Genomic DNA, 21071 nt, shown 5'->3' with positions numbered 1-21071 from the left:
ATCCACAAAGTTTATTCACTTAGCAATGTTGTTTTCCTCCTACCATGACATGCCTCAGACACTGAGAGCATAGCTGTAAAAGACAGAGTCCCTGACTTAAAGTGGGGAGACATTTGTGACAAGGCACCACAGAGGCCTATGGGGATGGTGCCACACTCACTCTGAGGTCTGCAGACATGTCAGCATCTTTTTTCCCATTACCCTGTAGATGGCCCAAGAGCAGAATCCACCTTTCCTTCATAACTGCCTATTCTGTGCACCAAGCAATTCTCTGTGACACCAGCTGGGTGTACTATAATTCAATTTAATTCTGACATTATCTACATGGATTTAGCATCAGATCTCACAAGGTAAGGACTCAGTCCCACAAGACTGCCCTAATTTAGACATCAATAGCAAGTCCCAGGTTGTCACCTGTACTTCTGAATGACTGGCTATAAATCAGGGTTCCCATCCCCCTTTCCTTGGGTTTGATAATTTGCTAGAATGGCTCACGGAACTCAGGGAAACATTTGTGTTTACCATTGTAAAGGACACGGATGCCTAGCCTAAAGAGACACATAGGATAAGATATGTGGGGAGGGGTGCAGAACTTTCAAACCCTCTCTGAACAAGCCATACTCCCCACACCTCCACATGTTCACCAGCCCAAAAGCTCTGTGAATCCTGTACTTTGGGGGTTTTTAGGGAAGCATTATCATGTAGACATGATCAATCACTGAGGTGGAGAATGCCAAGATTCTAATCATAGCTTGGTCTTTGTGGTGACCAGCCCCCATCCAGAAGCCCCCCAAGAGTGGCTTCATTAGAACAAAAGACATTCCTATCACCGAGGAAATCCCAAGGGATTTAGGAGCTCTGTGTCAGGAATCAGGGTCAAAAACCAAATATTAGAACAAAAGATGCTCCTAGTGTTCTTATCACTTAGGAAATTACAAGAATTTTAGGAGTTCTGTGCCAGGAACTGGGGGAAAGAGACCAATATACATATTTTTTTATAATTTTCACAGCAATGGCAGTAGAAAATACCCAAACCTCGATTTCTGAGCTGCCTGACCTCAACCAAGTTACATAACCTTTTAATGCATCTGTTTCCTCCTATGAACACTTACAATGATATTTATACCCAGGGCTACTGTTAAGAATAAAAGATACGAGGTAGACAGAACTCCTAACATGATGCCTAGCACAGAGTAAGCACTTAATAAATGCCAGTTCCCTTCCCCTTCAGGGTCTCCAACCATCACCATCACCCCCTTTGAAAAGCCTAGTGTTTTCAGAAAAATAAAAATCAGAATGGCTTATAAATACATGAATGTATGCTAGCCTTTTTGATGTGGTCCCACTTGTTTATTTTTTATTTTGTTGTTTGTGCTTTATGTGTCATATCCAGAAATCCTGACCAAGACCTATTTTTTCCCATGTTTTCTTCTAGGAGTTTTATGGGGCCGGGTCTTACATTTAAGTCTTTAATCCATTTTGGGTTAATTCTGGTGAGTGCTGTAAGATAGGGGTGAATGGCCATGTTTTCCCCGACCATTTATTGAAGAGACTATCTTTTCTCCATTGAGTATTCTTGGCTCCCTTGTCAAATATTAATTGGCTGTATATACATGGGCTTAGTTCTGGGCTCTTGATTCTGTTCCGTTGGTCTATGTGTCTAGTAGTTTATGCCCATGCCATGCTGTTCTTATGTCTATAGCTTTATAGTATAGCTTGAAATCAGGGAATGTAATGCCTCCTGCTTTGTTCTTCTTCAGACATCAGTATTTTTTTAAAGCTCCCCAAGTAGTTCCAGGGTGCACTCAAGGCTAAGCAGCGGTGACTTAGAAGAACAAGGAGAGAGAGAATGGGAAAACCATTGTGTACTGTGAAAACCATCACTTGGGAGCCACACGAGTGCAGGTTCTGGCTCGACTAGGGTTTTTAAGCCACAGAGCTTTCATTTTCTCCTGTAGAAATTGAAGGTTATAAAATCTGCCCTGGGAGTTACTTGGGAGGATTCACACATCCCAGAAAGCAGAGTTCAGTTGCTAATAAAGCTACATTCTAATAAAGCAGGACAAGGCCATAAGACTTGATCTTCAATTCTGAGATCCAAAACATTCGGAAAAGCCACATTCTCTCCTAACTTGTTTGTCTTTGTCTAGTGTTATTTATCCCACTTAGTAGGACTATCCAGATACCTCATGGCTGAATCAGTAAGGAGTTTGTTCACAAGGTCTTCCCCACAAATGAACCATGAGAGACTGTGGACTCTGGGAAACTAACTGAGGATTTCAGTGGGGAGGGGGGGATTGGGATAGGCCGGTGATGGGTATTAAGGAGGGCACATATTGCATGGTGCACTGGGTGTTATACGCAAATAATGAATCATGGAACACTACATCAGAAACTAAGGATATACTGTATGGTGACTAACATAACATAATAAAAAAATTATTATCAAAAAAAACTCGAAACAAAAACAAAAACAAGGTCTTCCCCACAGCCATCAGAGGTCTGGGAGAAAGAACCGCCAGCCCCTGGGACTCTGCTAGGAATCCACTCTCTCATGCTCTTCGGGTACCTTTCCAGCAAATGCCAGGATTAAAATGTTGACTCTGGTGTGTGGTTGAAGTTTGTGAGGGTAGAGCCACACCCCTCTGCTATGTGGGTACCCATCCAACATGTCCATCACCTGCAGAGGAGGGGCATTACGGAAAGGAAAGAAGCACTTCAAGGGCTCAGCTCCTCCATGGCCTAGCATCTGGGAAGGAGCTCCTGGGAGCCCAGAGCCAGATATGGTGTCCAGAACACAGAGGGAAACAGGAGCTAGAAAGAGAGGTCTCAGACAAGATCACCTTCCTCACAAAACCATGAGATTAAGTCAGGTCTGTATGTCCCACAAGTAGGCTGTGAGCCAGGTCATCTAAACTCATGACCCATAGATTGCTGTCACCAACATGGAGCTGAATCGCCTCTCAACCACCCATCCTCCACCCAGTGACAAGGAATCTGGGGTCCTTTATTCACTATTGACCAGTATCAGAGTGAGAAAAAGCTCCCAAGTCCTGGTTGTGGTACTTAGTGACAGTCCCTAAGGGCAGGTGACCCAGAAGGCAGGACCAAATTATTTGGCCCCTTCTCCGCCCCAGGGGAGCCTCCTTCTAGGTCTGACAAGGCAGGATTAGGGCTTTGTTCTCATTTAAGGAGGGGGTGTTTTTAGACAGTCTCTGCTCCCAGGACTGTCCCTCACTAGCTGGGTGGCCCAAAGCAAGTCAGCCAGTTCTTCTGGTCCCTGGTCCCTCACTGAAGGTGCAAGCTCTGGAACAGACCACGGGCTCAAACTCTTGAGCACAGCCCAAGTGAGAATTACACTGCACATTTTGCAACACAACACACACATACATATTTTCTATTCTGTTCTCTCTCTCTCCCTCTCAAGCTGATCAAAATCCACTCAAATGACTTCACAGACCATCAATGGGTCACAGCCATCATTTAAAATAACCGCACCCATGACCATCGTCACTCAGTGAAATAACCTGACAACAGCAGACACACTCCATAGGCAACTTCACTTATTAATGTATTCATTTAATTTATTGGCCAGGATCCAGAAGAGAGATGCAGCTCCCCAAGGGCTACAAAAGGAAAATGGCCCCACTAAGAAAACTTGAAAGTCAAAACACATGTGGAGGTCATGAGAAGCTGCAGAGCCGCACGGGCGCCCCACCTCAGAGATGAGCCATTTGTAAGTGGGCGTCAGCCACAGGTGAGTCTCTGACTTCCTGCGTCCCTCTCATCTGCGGTGACGGGAGGATCCCCACTGCCCCAGGTACAGATCCAGTGCCGCCCTGGCAGCCTCCGATGGGCGCAAGCAGTGGGCTCAAGGAGGAGGTGCCACGTGGGGCGTGCGGGGTACGGGTCACAGGACGCCCTTGTGTGTGCCTGAGGGAGTGGCATGCAGATTGGAGACATTCTGCATCCGAGACACACAGGGCCGGAGCCCCCAGAGAGACCAAGCAGGAGAACAGAGGGGTGCAAAGGTGGGAACTGAAGAAAAACCAGAGTGACTTCAACCCCTTCCCACTTCAGCCAGAGACAAGAGGGACGGTGAGCTCCTCAGGGGCGCAGAGCGAGTCAGCCACGGGGTCCGAACAGCGGCCCAGGGCTCCTGACTCCAGCACATTCTCTTTCCTCTACACCAAACTTGTCCTATAAAAGGCCAAATGGTAAACATTTCAGGCTTTGCAGGCCATCCAGGCTGTTGGCACTACAACTGCTCAGCTCCGCCGCCATGGCACAGGGCAGACATACTTGCTATGGAAGCAAATGGGTGGGGTCGTGTTCCACTAAAACTTTATCGACCACGACAGGCAGCAGCTGGATATGACCCGTGAGCTGCCGCTTGCCAGCCATGCTCGACGCAGCACGGTGAATGAGGCCTAAAATTTGGACCCCTCCGAGCACGTGGGGGGCATGTTAGCCTGTCCTGGAGCCAGAGGGCTGGGGCCAGGAAAGGCCTCGCCCGGGTGGACTCCAGAAGTGGACACTGGAACCTTGGACACTGAACCCTTCATTTCACCGAGGCATTTAGACAGAGAGCAGAAGTCCATCCAGAGGCCCTTTAACCTCAGAGCGAAGCGGAGCTGCCCAGCCTGTGGCGTGGTGTCGAGGTGTCACTTGTGCTGTTCACCCTGTAGACCTCTCTGCAGTGTGGGTGTGAGATGGCCCTGCAAGGTGACTCCGCTGCCACAGCCACTGGGGGAAATCTCAAGGGGGACCTGCTGCCAATGCAGATTTTCTTTAACCAACATTAATTGAGCGCTTAGAGTATGCCAGACATCATGGTGGGCAGTTGAGAGGCGTTCTGTCCGTTGACTCTATGGAGGAGGTAGACTTACCCCCTTTGCACGGGGAGAAGGAGACTGCAACGCATGGGGGTAGGAGACCCGCCAAACCACACAGCTCGTGGTGGCAGGACTGCGAGCCCAGCACTGGCTTTGTGAAGCCGAAGTCGTTGATGGTTTCCCTTGTGGCAAGAGGCTCACTGGTGTATTTGGCTACTTATTTAGGGCTTAGGGAGAGGACTTTTTGGAAATAAATGTATCTTCAAAAAGATAAAATTCAAACGATCTTAGGAAATTTCTATTTAGCAAAATTGAGGTCAGTGCATGCTTGTGCTAACATCTACGAAACACACCAAGAATTGTTCTGTTGTTCACGATCTTCCCAGTTTTCACCCGGCATCTCCTTTCCTCATCCTACTGCAGACGTTTCCCCAATATCGTAGGGAGGGTACCTTTCCGTGTAATTCAGTCCACAAACTATCCTGATGATTCTCCCAGTCAGGGTGTCCAACAGCGGGGCCCTTCTTTCTGGAAGCTTCCCAGAACCCAGCTCTGCCCTGGTCAGCCCTCACCGTCACCCCGAGAAGGGGGCCTTGCTCTAGGGCAGTGAGCTCCAGGCCTGAGGCTGCGCACCAGGCTCCTCGGTGGCCTCAGGGAAAACCACGTCTTTGAAACACACATCCTTTCTTTTCCAGTCCCCACTCGGGAGGATCCTGCTCCTATGGGAGTTTCTCTCAAACATCAAATATGCCAGAGGGTTTACTACTCTACTGTGGTCTTGCCTAAGTTTTCCTATAAACTGGAGTTAATTAAATCCAAATGCTTTGATATAAGAACAGAGTTCTTCTGAGAATCCCCATAAGTGTAGCACTGGGCCCGCTTTCCAGAAGGCACCGGTGCTGGTGGGCATCTATATTTCCCAAAGTCTACACCCACGGCTTTCATCCAACAAAAAAGAGAGATGGGCTAAGCAGGAGGATAGCTCGCAACCTCTCTCGCTTGGAAGCACCCTCCGAACACAGAGGATGGTGGCCCTCCGTGTCCAGCAGAGGGGGCAGCACTCCAGGCTTGGTAGCATATAAAAAGCTTTAACAGGCATTTCGGTGGTCAGACAGGTCTTGGCAAGTCAGATGACACACAAGGATAGAAACAGGGACCCGGTTGGATTGGACGGTATGCTCTGAGGGTCAAGGAGCCTGCAGAAGTCCCCAAAGGGTCCAGGGACCTGGACTCTTGGCCTGCAACCCCTGTGTGATTGCTACAGCTCTGGCGGCAGCCCGAAGTCTGTGCTCTTACTGAGCCACGTGCTCCAAGGACAGGAGATTCTGAGTTTGGTGGTTCCCAGTTATTTTTTAAAGGGGAGCTCTATAGTCCCAGGATGGAGTTTCAGCATCTCAGAGAAAATGCCTCTGTCCTTAAGGACATGAAAGGAAGAGAAAGGAAAAAAATTTATTAGCCTGAAATAATAATAAACCTTGGTGCTTGGAGAAATCATAAAGGGCTCAGAGAGACCCGCTAGACTTCAATTCCCACCTGTTGGTTGTACGTCCGGATGTACATCTTCCAATTCTCTGGGCCTTAGGCTCCCCATCTGTAAATGCAAGAGGCCGGGCCAGATCATCTGGGAGGCTCCTTATGATTCTGACAGTTTAGGACAGTGCCGGCAAATAGAACTTTCTGGAATAATGGAAATATTCTACGTATCATACGTATCCAGTATGGTACACCTAGCTGACAGTTTAGGACAGTGCTGGTGAATAGAACTTTCTGGAATAATGGAAATATTCTACATATCATACATATCCAGTATGGTACCCCTAGCTGACAGTTTAGGACAGTGCCGGCAAATAGAAATTTTTGGAATAATGGAAATATTCTACGTATCATACATATCCAGTATGGTACCCCTAGCTGACAGTTTAGGACAGTGCTGGTGAATAGAACTTTTTGGAATAATGGAAATATTCTACATATCATACATATCTAGTGTGGTACCCCTAGCCTCATGTAGGTGTGGAGCACTTGACGTGTGGGTTGTACAAATGAGGAACAGAATTTTCCATTTTATTTAATTAAAAATTCAATAGCCCCTGTAGTTTGTGGCTACCATATTGGACAGAACAGGCCTAGGATTTTAGAACCAAAGACGTGGTTCTGTTCAGTCTATTGTGTTTATCAAGCTAAGTACATTCTAGGCAAATTTACCCAGGGATTGAAATCAAGATGGACCGCTGGTTGGTACTCAGTTATGAGAATAGCCAGTTGGCCAGAGGCTCCTCTCCCTTGTCATTGGATCCAGCTCGCCCAAATGTTGCCCTCACCCCCACACTCCGGAGCCGCAGCTGGCTAAGCACGGTGTTTGTGTCTCCGGCCAGGCTCACGGCCCTGCCCGCCAGGCCTGCATGCAGGCTCATGTTCCGAGAGCCCCAGGCAGCTTCAGGAGCCAATCAGCCTCTCGTCATTTCTTGGCAAGTCCAGAGGGCAGATCTTAAATAGAAACATCACCTCAGCTCATTAAGGAAGAACAGTGTGTTTGGAGGTTGGCGTTCAGAAAGGTGTGCGAGATTCCCACTTCTGGCGCTCTCCTCTTCCTCTGCCAAGTCAGGTCCTTGACCGAGCCTCTCACAGTGACCTTCCCACTGTCACAGCCTGAGTTGAGGTCCCCTTAGCTCCTTCCACACACTCGTATCGGCTTTCCCCCTGTCCCTCAGCCATCCTTTTGACACTCCTTGGTGAAACTTTCTAAAATATCACTCCGGCCATGTCGTCCTGGGGCTCAGAACCTGCAGCAGCCCTCCCACTGCCTTCAGGATGGTGCCCGGGCTCTTTGTGGGGTACACGAGCCCATCCCCCGCCCCCGGTCTCATACCTTCCTGCCACATGAGCTCTATTCCCACCAGGCTTCCACAGGGAGACCTGCTGCTCCCGCCCCTCAAGGCCTCTTGAGCATGATTCTGCCTCCGTGCAGGCCCCACACCCAGCTGCCTCTCCTTTGCTCCGTAGACATTCAGGCCCATCTCAAATGCCACCATCTCAAATGCCACCTTCCTGCTCTCCCCACGCTAGTACTTTCTCCCAGGCTTTGCTAGCGCGTGTTCTTTCTAGGTGTGAACGTGGCCATCTAGCCTAGTGGTTCGAATAAATGCTTCAGTGGAAGCAGCTGGACCCAGGTTCGAATCTTTACCCTTGCATGTAACTTTGGGCAACTGGATAACCCATCCTCTGTTCCTTGGTTTCTCTTTTCTAAAATGGACACGATACCTCCCTTGCACGGTGGTTGTGCAAGTTGCTGCAGGCTGGTTGGTGGAACGGGCTCAGCGCAGTGCAGGTACATCGTAAGTGCTCAGTAAGTGGTAGTCATGGTTATTGATACTATTATTATTATTATTATTATCTGGCCCTTACTGAGGAAGAGTGGGGCCTTACGCACACTGGCCTCAGCCCCCTCTCCAATCCCAGGCATCTGGACAGTGCGGGTCACTTGCATTTTTTGTCGCCCCTGCACCCAGCTGTAGTTTGCAAATATGAGGACGCCGAATTATGAATTGCTTGAGTCTCCCTGGGACCAAACAGCCTATACTGAGTCCTGGGTCCACTTCTTACTAGTTGGGTGACCTCGGGCAGGTTTCTTAACCTCTCCGGGTCTCCGTTTCCTCATTTACAAAGAGAAAATAATGGTACCTTTCTCACAGATTGTCGCAAGGTGTAAATGGGGGACTAACAAAATGTCTGGAGGGACCACCCGGGGGTTAGCCGGGGCCCGAACACCGAATCTGCACACAAGAGGCCATTAGTGAAGTTTCTTTGAACGAATGAATGAATGATCCCATTGTACCAGCTGGAACGAGGTGGAGGGGTGGGGTTATGACGGTATTATTCTCAATTAGCAGTAGTTTGGCCTAGGTTTCTGGCATAATTATCTCCCTTTTCTCTTTATTCTTTTATTACTTGGCTCTGGACCGATTGCCTGGTTTTAACTAGTTTATGGCATGTGGGTCTTTCTAGTGAGTGCCTCCCAAGCCTCTGCGGAAGCAGACGGGGCATAAAAATACAGAATTTAGCCGCATTCTTCTTGAGCCCCGCTGAGTAGAACGGGCTGGTGGACACAGCAGCAAAGGGACAAATAGAGAAGGACGCGTTTGCAGGGCCGCTGGATGAGGCTTTATTTACCAGTTCCAAGAAGACGCTCTTTAGGCAGAACAGACAACCCGAAACACCAGCAAGAGAGCAACTGGCAGACAGAAGGGAGAGGCAGCTTCTAAGAAGTGGGGGCTAGAGCGCCCCCTGCAGGTCAGAGCTGTTGCACACAGCCCACCTCCCAGCGCCGCCGCTGGAGGGCTTCCTCGCTGGCCCCTGAACCGCGGTCAGACTCCGCCTGAGGAGGCTCCGGCCTCCCAGCTCGGGTCTCTCCAGGATCCAGCGACGCTGAGCGACTTCAGTAGCGGCCCGGAGGGCAGGGCACACAAGGCACGCAGACGGTGCGGGGCACACAGATGGTGCGGGGCATGCTGGGGGAGGGTGCACAAGGGGGACAGGAGGGAGTGGAGCATGGGTTGCTGGGCAACCTGCGGGAAAAAGGCAGGTGGGGCGGGTTTAGAAAACAGTCCAACTCAGCGACACGCACCATGGTTCTGCCCCCCAGCTGCCTCTCAGATTCACCCACTTCTCACCTCCACTCAGCCTCCCTTGTCCCACCTCCGTCATCTTCGCCTGTATGACCCCAGCGGCCTCCTCACAGGTCTCCCCAACCCCACTCTTGCCCCTCCTCACCACTATCAAGTTCGAGGGCAGGGCGATATCCACAGACACAAATAGAAGCATGCCCCTCCCTGCCTAAAACCTTCGGTGACTCCACGGGGGCCATGATGAAGAGCAGCTCCCTTCAACTCAACCGTCACATCCTCCTTGAAGCCCTCCCTGATCTCTCTGTATCAAGGCCCCCAGGGGTACCCTGTGCCTCCTCCCAGAGTGACTCGTGATTATTCTGTTACGGTCCATCTCCCCATTGAACAGTGAGGTCAGCAGCCACATACGTCTGAGTGCCCTGCAAACCTGGCCAGGGGCAGGCATATCATAAGAAGGTGTTGCATAAAACGAACTAGGTAATTCAAACGGAAGGAACACACGGCAAAAGGAGGAAGGATGATCTCAGAGCCTGACAGGTGTGGGCTCATTACCAGAAACAACACACTGGACAGTAGATGGGAGCCAAATAGCCCAGAAACTGGACAGGTGCCCAGGGACCACATCCAGCCTCAAATATGTTTCGCATGGCCGACACTGCCCTTTTTTTTAAATTTGTTGAAAATACTTAAAAATCAGAAGAATTTAATAATTAAAAGACATCCAGATTCCCACCTTCTCTTGAACGAGCAGAAGACCCACCAATACTGGATCTGCAACTCACAGCAGAAAGGGCCCCGAGGGGGGCAGTGCCCTCATTGGACTAGGCATAGCTCTCTGGTCCTCCACAGTCCCACAGTGACCCGTGTCACTCCTGCCTGCTCCTTGAAAAGCATTTGACTTTGCAACTCTTGGCCCAGAGGGCGAGACCGAATGACAGGAGAGCAAGGCCGAATGCGGAATAAGAAAATGCCTGCAACAGCAATCAGCCCACCAGGTGTCCACGGTCCCGAGGTGTCCTGCACCCAGGTGACCACCAGGCCCTTGCTGAGCCTACCTGCACTGCTCAGCTTCCGGCCCTCCCCACTGCTTACCAGACCATGGCCAGGGCCTCCTGAACACGCTCCGCGCCTGGACCCCCTCCCTCTACTCTGTCCTCCCCTTGGCCCTCTGTGCCGTCTTCCTGCAAAGCAGCTTTGAGCTTTCACGGCCTCAGTCAAGAAACATTTACTGAGCATTTACTAGGAGTCAGGTGCAAGAGATAAAAATAATTTAGAATGTCTCTGAGTTCTAGGTGTTAACCATCTCACTGGGGAGATAGATAGTTGAGCAAATTCTATCATTTCCTCCTCCTCAAAAAAAAAAAAAAAATTAAGGCCTCTCAATTTCCTATGGAATAAGGTCCTCCCTCCCCAGCATGGCCTTCATGGTTCTCCAGGAAGGGGCCCCACCGAACTTTCCTGTCCTCCTTCCCGCCACAGCTCAATCACATTAAGCTACCCATGTGTTCTCCCAAGTGCAGAAAACCTTTCCCCCAAGTATGATCTCCAGTCGCTTGTCTGTCTCCCTAAACAGATGGAAACGACCTGAGAACAGAGGCCTTGTCACCATCCCCACATCCCCCGCGGCGCCCCGCACCTGGGAAGCCCTTGGAAGGAGTTTGCTGACCCAGAAAGGAACACAACGGTGGGCCAGTTTTGGGACTTTCTTTGGATTGTACCAGCTTCCCAACTGCTTCTTAGTCATGAAAGGCTCTAGCTCATGGGTAGGCCCAGGTGCTTCCCATAGCTTCCTCCAACCCTTGCCCACACCCATACAGCCTCAGCCGGGCCCACTCACTTGCAGTCCTCGCTCTCCAGCAGGCCCCGGTACGTGTTGATCTCGCACTCCAGCCGGGCCCGCACGTCCAGCAGCACCTGGTACTCCTGGTTCTGCCGCTCCAGGTCGCTCCGGATCTCGGCCAGCTGGGACTCCACGTTGCCGATCAGGCACTGCATCTGGGACAGCTGGGTGCCGTAGCGCCCCTCGGTCTCCGCCAGGGTGGATTCCAGGGAGTCCCTCTAAAGCAAAGGGAAAGACAAAATAGCTGAGACGTAGATCTGTTTTCCTGGTTCAGAAATAACCAAGAAGAACCAACTCTCTCTTTGGGGTTGGGAATGACCCCTCCCCATCTAAGTCACTGTGGAAACTAACCCCAAAAAGGCTGAGTGACTTATTCAAACTTAAGCAGCTGGTAGGTAACAAGACTAGAATGTGAACCCAGGTCCATGTGATCCTCAATCCCTTATTCCTTCTTCGGCCTCAGCCTGGCTTTACACGTTGGGTCTGAGGTTCACCACGCTCATCCCCTATGGCCTTATTTAGCTCTGTGGTCTTCAGCCCCACATTAAAGTTACCTGGGGGCTTTTAGAAAATCCCGGTGCCCGGACCCCACCTCCAGAGACTCTGATCTCACTCATCCAGAGAGGAACCCGAGCATAGGAAGTGTTATAACCCAACAGGCAGCAGATGGGTTTGGAAGGACAGACCAAACAGAGAACAAGCCTTCCTGGGGAGCTGTGCTCTACAGTGTCTACCTGCCCCGTGTCACATGGGAGACATGCCCCTTTGAGCCCTGTGCTGGGTCTGGGGACAAACTCCCTCTAGGAGACAGCAGCTGGGCAAACAGCCGTGGTGGCTGAATCTGGGCCTCCTCCTCCCTCCTGGCTGCCTGCTCCTGAGCCCAATGCCACCTGGGATCCAGAGACCGCCCAGCGGGCAGTACCCACCAGGCTGTGCTGGGCCTGCAGCTCGATCTCCAGTGTGTTGACCGTGCGTCTCAGATCAATAATGTCCGACTGGTAGCTCTGAAGCTGCTCGGAGCTCGTGGCCACCTGCTGATTAAGCTCCTGCATCTGCAGTGGGGGAGAGAGAAGGGCCAGGAGTACCTCCTGGGACATGAGGGAGGCCAGCCCCCCGACAAGAGGCCCACCTGCGTGTTGAACCATTCCTCCACGTCCCTGAGGTTGCTTTCCACCACAGTCTCATACTGACACCTCATCTCCTCCAGCAGCCTGTTCAGGTCCACGGGGGGTGCAGCGTCTACTTCAATGTTAAGACGGTCCCCCAGCTGGCATCGGAGGGCACTGACTTCCTGAAAAGGCACAAGCATGAAGTCACACAGTCACCACCCCAGGGAGACATAAAATGATGGAACAAAAGATGTTAAGATGTCTACGTTAGAGGGGCCCTTTGAGGATTGCAGTCCACTCTACAGCATCCCCCATGGTCTTCCAGCTCCGGCTGGACGCCCCCTAACTGCAGAAGCACCCCATCGCACTTCCTGTCACTTTGGCAGAAGCCGAGAGCAATGCAGGGATTTGTTTGATCTTGGGCTGGAAAGGGAAACCCACACTCCCGTATTCCCAGCCACCCTCCCAGCCCGTGTTCGTCTGGGGTGGAGGGCAGCAGGAGCCTGGCTTTACTTGGTTCAAGGCCTGGGTGCGAGCAGGCACTCCCCAGGCTGGGCTGCCAAGGAGAGAAAGTGGTGTTGGAGGCTGCCCGGCGTGTGCGATAATGCCTCATTAGTGGCCGTTTGGTGCGGTTCCCAGCTCTCTGATTTCAGTAAGGTGAGTCAGCCACCCTAGGGCACTCAGCGAGTACGGGGTGACTGTTACTTTACGTTTAAGCCTAAGGAAACCCAGCCAGGATTCAGAGGCACTTGCTCTTTCAAATCCCAAGTCAAGAGGTTGAGAGTCAACTCTGAAAAGGAGGGGGGAGACACTAGAGCTCCGGAGGGCTTTGCAGCACACGGGTGCCCAGGATGGGGGAATTTCCCTCTAAGGACCTGTAGGAGATGAGGGGGGAAATCAGAAAATAAAGGGTTGACCTGTGGCTTTTAGATCAAGTATATTATATGCAAATAGGAGAGCCAATGAAGAACAGGGTGGGGACAGAAAAAAGAAAACCACTGTACTTGACCCTCCCTTGGAAGAGATGGGGGTCACCCCCAGCAGCCGAGCCTGACAGAGATGGACATGCCATTGCGTGCGAGTTCTGGAACACAACCCCCTCAGGCCTCGCGCACCACTCCACCCCCAGAATGTGGCTCGCATGAGAAAAACGCGTGCAGTCGCCGCAAGCATCTGGCTGTCCCACGAGACCACGCTGCAGAAGAGAAGGTTGCCCGGCTCTCTGAGCACGGACCAAGTGATGGTTCATACCCACGGCCTCATTTAAAGCTCACAGCAGCCTGTGCAATAGCGCCTCTCCATTTTACAGATGAGAAGGCTTGGACAGGTTCAGTAAATTGGGCAAGTCCCAGAAACATGACATGGCACCCCTGGGAATTTCCACCCAAAACCTCACATTCTTCCCACCGGCTTCCTAGGGCCACGTGAACTTGACTCTAGGGCTCACCTGCTCGTGGTTCTTCTTGAGGCACAGCAGCTCCTCCTTCAGGGACTCCACCTGAGCCTCCAGGTCAGCCTTGCACAGGGTCAGCTCATCCAGGATCCGGCGCAGGCCGCTGGTGTCGGCCTCCACCAGCTGCCGCATGGCCAGCTCCGTCTCGTACCTGGGCAAGGGCAGGGTCAGCCACTGAGGCTGGAAGCCCTGGAGCTGCTGGCACTTCTCCAGCCCTCTCTGAAACTAATGGAAAGCTGCCCCCAACGACGTGCAGGGAGAGGGGACGCCCCCGTCCCCCCGTCAAACTCACTTGGTCCTGAAGTCGTCTGCAGCCAGCTTGGCGTTATCGATGTGCACGACTATCCTGGCGTTCTCTGCCTTGGTGCACAGAACCTGGGGGCCAAGGCACGAGAGGGGGGTAATCCAGGATGAGAAAAAGGAAGAAGAACCCAAATGAGAAGCCAGTAGCCTATGGGACTCAACAGCCTGGGAGCCATCCTTGCAGAAGCCCCCCTTCCCTGGAGCCCTGGGGAGTATTTGGCGAACTGCTAATCCTTGGAGAACATGGGGTTTATTTTTTAAGCACTAGGTCTTCATAAATCCAAATGCCTCATTTTAGTTGCAGTGAACAATGTGGAAGGAAAGAATCTCATTAAGTCTGAAGTCATTCATGAGACAGACGGCCCCTTAACAAGCACTAACATTTAGTGAAAACTCCCCATGTACCAGAGGCTGTGTTACACACTCTACCTGCGTCGACTCAAGGAACCCTCTTGACAGCCCCACCAGGTGAGAACTCTACTATCCCCATTTTACAGATGAGGAAACTGAGATCTAGGGAAAGGAAGGGCCCTCCCGAGGTCATGCAGCGGTAGAACGGAGACTAGATCCCAGACTTCTTCCATGTTAAGGGCTCTAACTGAACGCTCAAATTATGAGATAATCCTATGCCCTCAGGAAGCCTCTTTCCCCTGAATGTGGCTTAATAAATTAACGAGATTCAAATCTGGAACGCTAGCTCTTCTGGTTGCCTTCCCAGCGCATCTGTTCACTGCTGGCCCTCACCTTCTGCTGGAGCTCCTCAATGGTCCTGAAATAAGACTGGTAGTCAGGACACATGGTGGCCGCTTGAGACTGGCAGGCCTCTTGGATCTTGCTCTCCAGCTGCGCGTTCTCACGCTCCAGCTGGCGCACCTTCTGCAGGTAGCTGGCCAGGCGGTCGTTCAGGACCTGCATGGTCTCTTTCTCGCTGCCATTGAAGGAGCCCTCGCAGTACCAGCTGCAGGTGCCCACGGAGCTAGAGATGCCACTGGTTGGTCGGCAGCTGCTGGGCCAGCAGGAGCTGGACAGGTAGGTCTTGGAGAGGCAGCTGGCGGGCCGGTAGGTGCTGGGCAGGCAGACAGAAGGCACGCATGTCATGGGCTGGCAGACATAACCCAGGCACAGCTCAGGCCGGCAGCTCATGCTGCTGGAACAGACAGAGGAGGGCCGTGGGCAGCTCTTGATGGAAGTCGAACAGTTGGATGTCATGTCGGGGAGGTCCCTTCTCCTCAGCCGTGGCCAACTGGATTGCCAGTGTCTACAGACCCCAACCCGCTTGGGCCTTTTTATACCCTGCAATGAGGGGGTTCGTGCTAGAAAGTCATCATGGGGTGGTGTTGATGTTGATACCCAGCCCCAGAGGAAGCTGCTAATTAATTTATAATTTGGTTTCCAATAAGGAGTTCCTTTCCTCATAAAAGAGACCAAGCTAGTCATTTGGCTAAAGCAGGACACTGGCCTCCTGTCATTGACCACCAGGGGAGAGCTTCAGGACACATCTTCAAAGGATCAGCTCTGTGCCTGGGCCCTCATTACCAGGGCGGGGCTGCCAGGAGACCACAGTACCTGGCCCTGTGCCGACGATGGCCTTGCCCCCTGCACCCCCACCCCCACTCGGGCCCTGAGACAGGCCGTAGACCTGTGGGACAGCAGCTGTTCCTTTTAATGAGAGCATTCGCTGTGGAAAGAGGTCAGCCCCCCAAGGAGGAAGTGTGTGGGTGCCCGAAGCTGCAGGGATAGTGGCAGTGGTATAAATCCAGGGAGATAGGAAACAGAACCTTGGAGGCTTCTAAACCTGTATCATCTTCCTACCTGGGGGAAGAAGTGATGTCAGAGGAGAGAACAAACTCAAGACACAGACAGAAAGCCCAAGAATCAGGGGCATCTTTTCAGCTGGACGCTAGTAAAAAAGAGAGATGTCAGGACCCCACCCTCGGAAAGGAGGTCAGTCTCAGGCAGACGCTCTATCTTGACCCTCTCCGGATCCTACATCACTGCTCCACATACAGGGATGTCGAGGGCTCGAGGATTGTTGAAAGGACAGGGGTGGACAGGCTGCAACAGGCTGTATTTTCACTTTCTGCCATGCAGGACTCACTTCGGGAAGCAGTGGGAATCAGCTCCCTTGAGAAGCGACCCTCTGCAGCCCTGGGATGAGCTAAGCCAGGGGACTGGAGCGATGTCTCCAATTACAGAAGCCTCAGGCATCGCTTAAGAAAGCAACAGGCATGGGGTGCCCGGGTGGCTCAAGTGGTTGAGCACCTGACTCTTGATTTCGGCTCAGGTCACGATCTCAGGGTCTTGGGATCAAGCCCCAAGTTGGACTCCACCCTGGGCATGGAGCCTGCTTGGGATTCTCTCTCTCTCCCTCTGCCCTCACTCCCTCTCTCAAAAAAAAAAAAAAAAAGCAACAGGCAAGACCAGTGGTCTTCAGTCCTGCCTATAATACCCGTGGGCTCACATATCACATGTTTAACGTGGGGTTAGAGAGCCATTTTTTTACTCACTAATCTTCTTAAAATAATATTGGAGTGTAAATACTTATCTTATTTTTTCCATCTATTTCTAGAAGTGTTGGCAGAGGGCTAGGGAGGGGGAAATGCCACACAGCCCGGTTCCCTGAAATTTGTTGCACCAAACATAAATTCCAGTTCTTTTGTCTGGATTAACAATTTAGAGAAGACAGTGGCATCAGATGGAAGGAGGTTATCATGGCGATAACACCTGGTTGGAATGAGACTCGTCAGACCAGCCTATAAAATATTAACCAGCATTTATTGAATCTATGCAAGTACTGGGCACCATGCTGGGTGCTTGGCATTAATTGGCCCACTTAATCCTCACCCAAAAAACTGTAAAATAATTATTATTGTAATAAGGTGTAGCAGTGGTTCTCAAAGTGTGGCCTCCAGACCGGCATCACTCAGGAACGTTTAGAAATGCAAATTCCTCACGCCCACCCCAGACCAGCTGAGTCAGAAACTCTAAGGGTGGCGCCCAGCCATCTGAGTTAAATGAGTTCTCCGGGCGGGCTTGAAAATCACTAAGGTGTAGAAGCATCTGTATCTTAATACCTGCCACCAGAATTCCTCTTGCAGAAAGAACTTTTTTTTTTTAAGATTTTATTTATTTATTTGTCAGAGAAAGAGAGAGTGTGCGCACAAGCAGGGGGAGCAGCAGGCAGAGGGAGAAGCAGGCTCCCTGCCAAGCAAGGAGCCCGATGCAGGACTCGATCCCAGGCCCCTGGGATCATGACCTGAACTGAAGGCAGACACCTAACCGCCTGAGTCACCCAGGTGCCCCAGAGCTGTCTTTACTTGAATAAATACATTAAGTTCTTGGGGTAGAAGACGGGACCCTAACTGCCTGGATGTTGGCTGGCAAGACATTATAGGGAGAAAGGAGAAAGGAATTGGAAGTTCCCAGGACAATCATGGAAGTAAGGGGTGAAGGGGAGAGGGTTGCAGAAGCGAGGAGGATAGACACCAGGAAGGAGCTGATGGGCCGTGCTGTGGAGTGTGGTCCCACCCCACGGTGTCCGCGAGACCTTCAGCAAAATCCACCAAATTCAAACTCTTGGCATGAGCACTGAGTTCACATGACAGAGGAAGGACTGGGTCTCATGTCAGAGTGGGTCTGAAGGAAGGGGACAGGGACAGGTGGGTCCAGGGCAGGAGCGTCGCAGCCGGTTCTCAAACCCAGTTCTGTCTGAGTCCAAAGCCTAGCCACTGTACCCCAACGCCTCTGAGGCCAAAGCCAACTACGGGGCAAAGAAGTATATTTGAAAAAGGGAGAGAAGGGAAAGTCACTCGGAGAAGGGCAAGGAAATGGGAGCAAACGAGGAAGAAACACCAGTGAGAGCTGGCATCTATGTCCAGAGTGGAGGGTCCGTTTAAACAAGGGTCAGTAGGGGGCCCCTGGATGGCTCAGCTGGTTAAGCATCTGACTTTGGCTCAGGTCATGATCCCAAGGTCCTGGGATGGAGCCCCACATCAAGGTCCCTGCTCAGTGGGGAGCCTTCTTCTCCCTCTCCCTCTGCCACTCCCCCTGCTCATGCTCTCCCTTTCTCTCAAATAAATAAAATCCTTTAAAAAAAATAAACAAAGGTAGGTAGGATGCACATGGGGGCCTGACCCCACACTGTCTCCTTCCCTCTGTTCTTTGAAAAACCAGATTGACCCAGACAAAAAGACTTATCAAAGCCGAATTTAGGTAGTTCTACCATCCAAAAAGCCCGTTTGCCACCTGCCCATAGTGTCGTGTCATCAAACATAAGCAGAAAGATCACCAGATATTTGAGAGAAGTTTCCAACATCGCAGACAGAGACGCAACGAAACAAGCAAACAAAACAGTGAAGAGGAAACTAGGGGAAAAGGAAACAACGTGGAATCTAGAACAATCTATCAACACATTTATACGTGTGTGTATTTTAGTGACCTCAGAGTTAAGAACAGCAGTTGTGAAACAAGAGCTGGATGTTATAAAAGAGGAACAGAGAACAAAACAAAACAAAACAAAAAAAACCTCTCTGAAATTAAACATATGATAACTGAAATTTAAAGTACAGCTCAGATGCTTGAAATTAAAGGAGAGAAAAAAGCCAGAGCTGCAGGATAATCGAAAGCACCGGTCAGGGATCCGCTAGCACTGAGGGTGACGTCAGAGCTGCCGGAGTCCCCAGCTCCGTGCCAGAAGGCCCTCCCCCCAACGAAGGAGCTGCACGCGGGAATCATTGGGGTGCTTTTTAAAACCCCAACAGCAGGCCATATCCCAGACCAACTAAGTCGGGTTTGCTGGGGGTCAGACCAGTGACCTGACTGCCCTCTAGGTCATTCCACTATGCAGCCAAGGTTGAGAATCTCTGACTTAATGGAAACAGCATTATACTCAAAGAGCTCAAGCGGACGACGTAAATAATAAGAGGCAGGGCTCTGCAGGATCTGGTTCGCTGCATCCTGGAGGGAAGGAGGATGGGTTTGGAAGGGGTTTGGACCACAAAGGATGTCATAAAGAAGAAGTGTGGCTGATGGGACGTGGCGTTAACTGGAGCCATGTGCTCAAGGGAGCAGCCTAGCGCGGTTTGCGGACTGCGCCCGACTTTCCTCCGAGTCAGAAACAATAGTAAGCCGCAGAACGGCATCTCTGCTTTGGCTGCTAGGCGTTGCTGCCTGGAAGGAAAGCTCAGGAATGAAACTCTGGGCAGGGAAAGGGCAGACGCCCAGCCTCAGAGCAATCCAGGCCTCCAGCTAGGGTAGATGGTCAATAATACGGAGCCATTTTCAAAGGCCCAGCATATGTTCGGGAGGCAGTATGGACCTCGGAGTGTGTTTAGTGTCCTGGCCTGTTTTACTGATGAGGAAACTGAGATTCAGCAAGGGGCCACCCCCTGCTAAAGTTCCCACGGGCAGTAAGTGCTGGGGATGGGATTTGAACCCAGGTGGGTCTGACTCCATGTTTGGAGCCCGTCTTCATCACACTACTAACGCCACGGCCCCTTCAGCAGGCCTCCTCCTCCCACTGAGGCAGGGAGTGGGTGCCCTTCCTTTCCCACCACAAGGCCTCCCTCTGACAAGGGTTGGTCCTGCTCCTGGCAGCTGACACACTGTCTCGCCCAGGGAGGCACTGGACGGACTTTCGTTGAATGAAGTGATCATGAGACCGTCATCCCCTTCGGGTGGCTGAGCCTCCACCAAACCAACCAAGGTGTTCCAGGAAGACCAAAGCCGAGGCCGTGGAGGATGCCTGGAGCAAGGGGGCTGGGAGACACCAAAGCCCCAGGTTCTCCTTTGTGAGGGGTCAGGAAGCGGACGACTCTAAAGTCGAATCAGGGTGAATGATACCAGGCCCTCTTAAGGGGGGGGTGAGGGTCTCAGGACCCTTGGTCACCTGTCTTTCCACAGTCCAATCTCCGCCTTGTGTGCTTTGGGCCAAAATGCTGGGAGCTCCCACTTCCCTGGGGAAATGCCCTGGTACCGAAAGGCACTGCGTGCAGCATCAGAGGCCAAAGGCACACAGAACACGAGGAGTCTCCATGGACAAGAATCTCTGAGTTGTGTGTGGTCACAATGGCAGTCTCACTGTCGCACCTGCGGGGGTGCGGGTTTTGGGGGATCTGCCGAGCTGGAGGGCTGTGTGAAAGTATCGCGGTGGGAGGAGTGAAATGAAAATACCCTGGTGTGGGATGTCACGAGAACCACAGGCATGAAATGAATAGCAGCCTAAAATGCTTCACCTTGTACTGGCCTCGGCTTTATCCGCCCTCCTCTGGGATCCCAGGGTGGCCATGTAGACTAAGGAGGGAAGTAGGAGAGGTTTGGTCATATGGGTCACCACATGGGAATCTTGGAGAAGTGTCTTCATCACGAAAGCTGAGCCGCTGAGCCAAAAGCCCTACTGGAGGCCCTTAGTCACCCCAAACAGAGCCACAGGGATCCCGTCATCCCCCGGGTCACACGCGGTCAAACATCCCTATCCATCTGCCCAGGAGTCACCCCTCTCCCCCCAGCAGAGACGCACAACAGGGACACCAGAACAGTGCCATTAGGCATCAAGAGCCAAAGCTAGTGCACTTTATTATTCTGCCCACAGAAGCCCTCTACTGCATTCCAGAACCCACTAAAACAGCACCCAGAAGGAAATCCTGACCCAGGAGGCAGCCTGAGAACAGAGAGCCTGGCCGGCACCCATTGAAATGATGAGGAGTTGAGGCTTTCAGGGGTGGCCAGCCTTAGTGACAGGCTTGGAGAGACTTGGAGGGGTATATGTGCAGGGAGCCCTCTCAGAGCCAGGCCCTGGCGCCCCGGGCTCTGCACAGAGAGAGGGGATTGGGCTTTAGGGTTAGGGTTCAATAGAGGCCAAGTCCAGGTCCTGCAGACAATGGCCTGGGCTTTCTGAGCCAGTCATGC

The 21071-nt window shown here is 51.7% G+C and overlaps 1 protein-coding gene across 1 annotated transcript; it reads right to left on the bottom strand.

The window, feature by feature from the left end:
• Positions 1-9270: 9270 nt before the first annotated feature.
• On the bottom strand, positions 9271-15374 carry KRT32 (keratin 32). Its single transcript, XM_045781656.2, has 7 exons — positions 14910-15374; positions 14155-14237; positions 13857-14013; positions 12430-12591; positions 12227-12352; positions 11298-11518; positions 9271-9400 (listed from the first exon to the last, which is right to left on the bottom strand). The coding sequence occupies exons 1-7, from the start codon at positions 15372-15374 to the stop codon at positions 9271-9273; spliced, it is 1344 nt and encodes a 447-aa protein (XP_045637612.2).
• Positions 15375-21071: the final 5697 nt, after the last annotated feature.

This window comes from Ursus americanus, chromosome 23 (genome assembly GCF_024610735.1).
Source record: "Ursus americanus isolate L20-20 chromosome 23, mUrsAme1.1.p, whole genome shotgun sequence".
NCBI lineage: Eukaryota > Metazoa > Chordata > Mammalia > Carnivora > Ursidae > Ursus > Ursus americanus.
The sequence above is the reverse complement of the archived record's forward strand: the minus strand, read 5'-3'. Positions and strand labels throughout refer to the sequence as shown.